General features: G+C 47.8%; 1 protein-coding gene across 1 annotated transcript; it reads left to right on the top strand.

The window, feature by feature from the left end:
* The first annotated feature begins 1,847 nt into the window (after nt 1-1,847).
* On the top strand, nt 1,848-5,333 carry IL1F10 (interleukin 1 family member 10). Its single transcript, XM_025994664.1, has 4 exons — nt 1,848-1,879; nt 3,916-4,001; nt 4,292-4,419; nt 4,702-5,333. Exons 1-4 carry the CDS (start codon nt 1,848-1,850, stop codon nt 4,912-4,914), a joined length of 459 nt encoding a protein of 152 aa, XP_025850449.1. The 3' UTR covers nt 4,915-5,333.
* Nucleotides 5,334-5,582: the final 249 nt, after the last annotated feature.

Genomic DNA, 5,582 nt, shown 5'->3' with positions numbered 1-5,582 from the left:
TCTCAGTTTTCCACTGCATCTGTATCTTTGGAGTAAATCCCCAGCAGTACAATTGCTGGGTCATAGGGTAGCTCTATTTTTAACTCTTTGAGGATTTCAATTTTTGAAAAAAATGAAAACCTACTTTATACTGCAAAGGAAATTCATGTTCATATGGTAAAGATGTTAAGACATGTTTAAAAGGAAATCACTCATGATTCTGCCTGCTGAAGACAGGTGGTGTAACAATATGGACAGTCTTTATCCCTGGGTGTATCTCTCAGTGTGTGTGCCTTTAAATGGGATCATAAGGCACACATTCTTTATAACCTGAATTTTCCACTTCCCATATTTTGATGTTGTAAAATGTTCTTCCACAATATCATCTTTAATGTACATGTTTCTTATTTACTTAATTTGCCATCATTTTTTAAACTAATGATGTGTTATTGGACATTTAGCTTATTTCCAACTTCTTATTACTGTCTGAATAAAGTGAACTTCTTTATAATTAAACATTTGGACAATCCATTACTTTTCTTTAGAATAAGGGGAACAGGTGATATTAAAGTATGTGTAGAGTGTTTTAAGATTTTAATCATGTCACCGACATCCATCAGAATTTGCACTCCTAGAGGTACCCTGTTATTCTTTGCTCTCACCAAAACTTACATGCCCACCTCCAAGTCCAGGGATGGAAAATGACTTGTCCACAGTGACTAAGTGGCAGATCCAGTACTAACACTGGGCACTGGAGCTCAGTGCTACTGGTGTGGCCAGAAGCCCTGCTGTCATCATCAACCTGTTCCTCCTCACCTATTTTTCAAAATGTCCCTCCATGTCAAACTCTCTCCCTCTGAGCCCTGCTCCTTTCTGTCCCCATTCTTTCCCCTGTTCCTTCTTAGTTTCTACTATTCCCTCTTTTTTTTCTATTTCCTCTTCTTACTCAGTGAGAATCAGACCTACTGTGTATACCTCAGCCCCAGCCGCCCTTGCATTTACTTCTCTGGGCTACTTTTAATGGCTACCACTCTTTTGCCCTGATTGACTCTGGGTTTTCTTCCTTGCTAGGTTCTGGAATGGCCTTTCTGAAGGTGGTCATTTTGGGGAAAAGCTCTAGGGCAGGACAATCCAACCAGAAGGAGAGGAGAGCCATGTGAAGCTTTGTGGCCAGGGATTAATAATAGGATACCAGATTCAATTTAGATCACTCATCCTCAAACACACAAGTCTATATTTCAGGCCTGTCCTGTTTTACATCTGGAGCAGAATGGGGGTGGGGTGGGGTGGGTGGTCTCTCTTTCACAGTCTTGGCAGAATGTTCCAATCTCTAGGAATGAGGCTAACCCTGCAGGGAGATCCTACACCCTCCAGCAGCAGGCTGGTGATGCCTCCTGGTAGTGCTGCTATTCCCTCAGCTCAGGTCGGGGAGGGCAGTAGTGTGGTGACTCTAGGACCAGGCTGGGCAGTGGGACATGGTTTGAGCTCAGCTCTTCCTCAAACTGTGAGGCTGGAGCACATGCCACCTCAGTTTCATCCCCAGGAAGTACTCCTGTCTAAAATCTTTGAGGAACCCATTCTTTGGTTTCTCCAAGCTAGCACCATGCACATGTCATGGGCTCACACCCCTTCCAGATGGCCCCAGAGGAGGGTGAGGCAGAGTTGCCTGGAGCTTGCTGGGCTGGAGAGACCATGGTGGATTCCAGCAGGCCAATTATAGATAAGCAGCCTAGTGAGATCTTTCCAGTTTGTGATTTAATGATTTGGGGACCCCTAGGGGGCCTTCCCCCAGCTCTACATACCCTCCTTCTCTGACAGCCCTTCTCTCCTTCTCCCTCAGCAAGGACCAGTCACCCACAATCGCAGGAATGTGCTCCCTCCCCATGACACGATACTACACGTAAGTCTTCCTAGAGTCCTTCCTTTATGAACCAGGGGTTTAGGGATGACATGGGAAGAGGGAAAGAAGGCTAAGGAGAGGGATGCAGCTCCTTCTCACCGAAAAAATCTCAAGTGACCCATAATTAAGCTTATTCATCATGATCATAACAATAGCTCTGCTTCCTGAGCATCCTCAAGATGCCAGCCCTTCTACTCCCTTGCCTCCATCCCAAGTAACCTACAAGGGAGACATGACTGAGTCCATTCAAACCAAAGCTCAAAGAGGTTACATAAATTACCTCATGTCACACAGAGCCAGGATTCACCCTCTGTGCTGCTCCGTCCTCCTCTCTCCAGGAACTCAGAGACAATTTTGAATCTCAGTGACAGCATCTTTATATGTCAGCCTCCGTGCCCTTTATTCCCTGTCTGTACTCCCAGCTGTCACTGTTACCTCATTTGACATTCGAGACACTACTTAGAGTGTATATTTTATTGCCTATGATTTTTTCATTGTAAACTGCCTCCAGCCCTTTGAGAAACAAGATGAGACATAACACAAATAAAACAGGACTGACTTCTGGGCTGCATTTCCTCAGTTCCACCATGGGCCTGCCCTGTGCTAGACATGAGGGGGCCAGCGGGGGCCTCCAAGAACTTTCAACGTGCCTAGGATGGCAAGACACAGGTGTGTGAAGCACCCAAATGACAAAACAGGTGTCAGCACTTTGGCATATCTAACTTGGGTCCTGGTCTCCAAATAGAATGTTGCTGGCAGATGAGTTACCCACAAGTCCTCATTGCCCAGGTTGGAGAGGGAATGCCAATTGGCAAGTCCAAGCTCTTTTCAGAAATTTATTTTTATTGTACAAGTGAACCTACTTTAAACACATACAGTCATTAGCTAAGGGTATTATAATCAGCTGTTATTGAGAGAGAAAAATCTCCTGGAGGCGATGGCATTGGCCCAGAGGTTCTGCCCTTGGAGGTAGGGCGGGCTCCCAAGGTCCTGAGAGTGACTGACAGACATTTTGAAGACAGCCAAGTGACCGAGCTAATAACCTGCGAGCTAATAACCTGCGTGACTTTGATGTTGTGTACATTCAACCACAGTTCCCTCCCTGCTCCCCAGCATGTATTTACCCTCCCATGCCGATCATTGGAACCACTGCCAACCCCAAATGACTGTAATCACACCCTCCAGCTCTTCACTGACCTCCTAAATTTGGCACCCATAGCACGGGCTCACCCTAGAACACACCTTGCATGGAACAGGGTGGCCATGTTGGCAAACCTACTGTCACGTAAGATTTTTTTTTCTGATTTGTGGGTTTTACTCTACAAGAAAGCCTTTAAAATATTTGAAGAGCAAACCAATTTATTTTTTAAAAGATTTTATTTATTTGAGAGAGGAAGCACACACTCGAAGGGAAGGAGTAGAGAGAGAGGGAGAGAGGATTTCAAGCAGACTCTGTGGTAAGCACAGAGCTTGACGTGGGGCTTGAGCTTATGACCCTGAGATCAAGACCAGAGATAAAATCTAGAATTGGGTGCTTAACTGACTGAATCACCCAGGTGCCCCACAAACCACACTTTATTATATACTCAATTAATTCCTTCCTTGAAGGGAATAAACATTTATGCAAAATTGGGTCAGGCCCAGAAAATCTGGGAAAAGAGTCACTCTATCCTAGAGAGACATCTGAGCCTCATTAGGAAATTTCTCAGGAAGGGCATGAAAAGGGGGCTAGCATAATCAGGAAAACTGTCTACCCATTAGTGAGAAGACACTGGCTTTCCTTGCTAGCCCAGGGCCCTGACAGAGGCTAACGCTGGTAAAGGGAGCCTCTGAGAATCATGAGTTCCAGAAGACCTTCCCTTGCCTTAAGGCTGACCTGGTTTCACCTACTCTTGGGTGGAGTCATACACCTACTTCCTCCCGTAGGAGAGAAGAACACCTAAATGCTCAGTGTAATCCTTCAGAGCATGGGGGTGACTTTGGGGCTTGGTGCTGCCTAAACGGAGCAGGCTGTCAGCTCTACCATCTTGTTCCAGAATTAAGGATGCAGATCAGAAGGCTCTATACTTAAGAGGTGACCAGCTCCTGGTGGGAGATCCCAATGTGGACAACTGCTGTGCAGGTGAGCATCTGGGGCCTCCACCCCCTTGGACACATTCATGCTCCACCTGCCACTGGCTTTCCTCTTTCCTCCTGCCCTGGTGACAGTAAGAAGAAGCAGGGAGCAGCTGAGGACCTCTCCTTTTAAGAGTGTCATGACCGCTGCAGGGGTCCCAGCCTGCCTGGCAGCTTGCATGCAGGGGTCAAGCCAGGTGTGCCCTGGCCCAGTTTTTTCCTGCCCAGGCTTAGCTCACTGAGAGCTTACAATCTGGGTCCTTTTATCTCCTGGCTCTCTTCTTCCTTTCCTCCCAGAGAAGATCTGCATACTTCCCAACAGAGGCCTGGACCGTACCAAAGTCCCCATCTTCCTGGGGATCCAAGGAGGCAGTCGCTGCCTAGCATGCGTGGAGACAGGAGAGGGGCCTACCCTGCAGCTGGAGGTGAGAAACCACACCTTCTGGGGGACCCTGAAGGCATGACCTGGCTTCCAGGATGCTTTGACATCTCTGCACCCATCTGTGGGACTCCCGGCCAGGTCCACACATTCCTCCCCTTCCCTGTGCACCTAGTGCCAAGACCCCTGCCCTCCAGAACCTGCAGAAGGCCCTTCCCTGGGTATGGACCCTCCCTGTAAAGTCCCTCATTGGCCAACCCCCAGAGGCCTCTAGGGCTGACACCTCAACCAGTGGCCTCATCCTGCAGCAACCATCTTGCCCCCACAGGATGTGAACATCGAGGACCTGTACAAGGGTGGTGAACAGGCCACACGCTTCACCTTCTTCCAGAGAAGCTCAGGCTCAGCCTTCAAGCTTGAGGCTGCTGCCTGGCCTGGCTGGTTTCTCTGTGGCCCAGCTGAGCCCCAGCAGCCAGTACAACTTGTCAAGGAGAGTGAGCCATTGGCCCGCACTGAATTCTACTTTGAGCAGAGTCGGTAGGGAGGCAGGAGGCTGAGCTCCAGGCCAATGCCCCCGCACCAAGCTCGTCCTGCTCAGGATCTGTGGTAGGAAAATTATGCCCCTCCTAAAGATGTCCACATCCTAATCCCCAGAATCTGTGAATGTTACCTTACAAGGCAAAAGGGACTTTTGCGAATGTGATGAAGGTAAGGATCTTGAGATGGGGAGAGCATCTGGATTATCACAGTGGTCCCAGTAAAACCATAAGGGTCCTTCTAAGAGTGAGGAAGGAGGGTGAGAACCAGAGAATGGAAAATACTGTGCTGCTAATTTCAAATGTAGGGGATGAGGGCTACCAGCCAGTGAATGCAGGTGGCTTCCAGAAGCCAGAAAAGGATTATGCCCTAGAGATTCTAGGAGAAACAACTGAATTTTAGTCCACTGAAACCCATTTCAGACATCTGACCTCCAGAACTTTAAAATAATAAATTTGTGTTGTTTTAAGCCACCACGTTTGTGGTAATTTGTTATAGTAACAATAGGAAAATAGTACAAGGTCTTAGTATATCCCTGTGAACAGTGCTTACTGAAAGGGGAATGAGTCACTCAGTGAATTCTTGGAAGGTTGCCACAGCTTCTCCTGCAGCCCATCTGCTCTACAACTTCCAGAAACAGCCAGAAGCTCCAGGCAGAACCCAGCTCTCCCC

This window comes from Vulpes vulpes, chromosome 8, assembly GCF_048418805.1.
Source record: "Vulpes vulpes isolate BD-2025 chromosome 8, VulVul3, whole genome shotgun sequence".
NCBI lineage: Eukaryota > Metazoa > Chordata > Mammalia > Carnivora > Canidae > Vulpes > Vulpes vulpes.
Note: the sequence above shows the minus strand (reverse complement) of the source record. Positions and strands in the feature narration are given on the sequence as shown.

Excerpts from the sequence above, each read along its gene's own strand:
- IL1F10 (XM_025994664.1), top strand. The coding sequence starts at position 1,848 with ATGTGCTCCCTCCCCATGACACGATACTACAC. Across the intron at positions 1,880-3,915 it reads CCCATGACACGATACTACAC|AATTAAGGATGCAGATCAGA; the intron begins GTAAGTCTTCCT and ends ATCTTGTTCCAG. Across the intron at positions 4,002-4,291 it reads TGTGGACAACTGCTGTGCAG|AGAAGATCTGCATACTTCCC; the intron begins GTGAGCATCTGG and ends CTTTCCTCCCAG.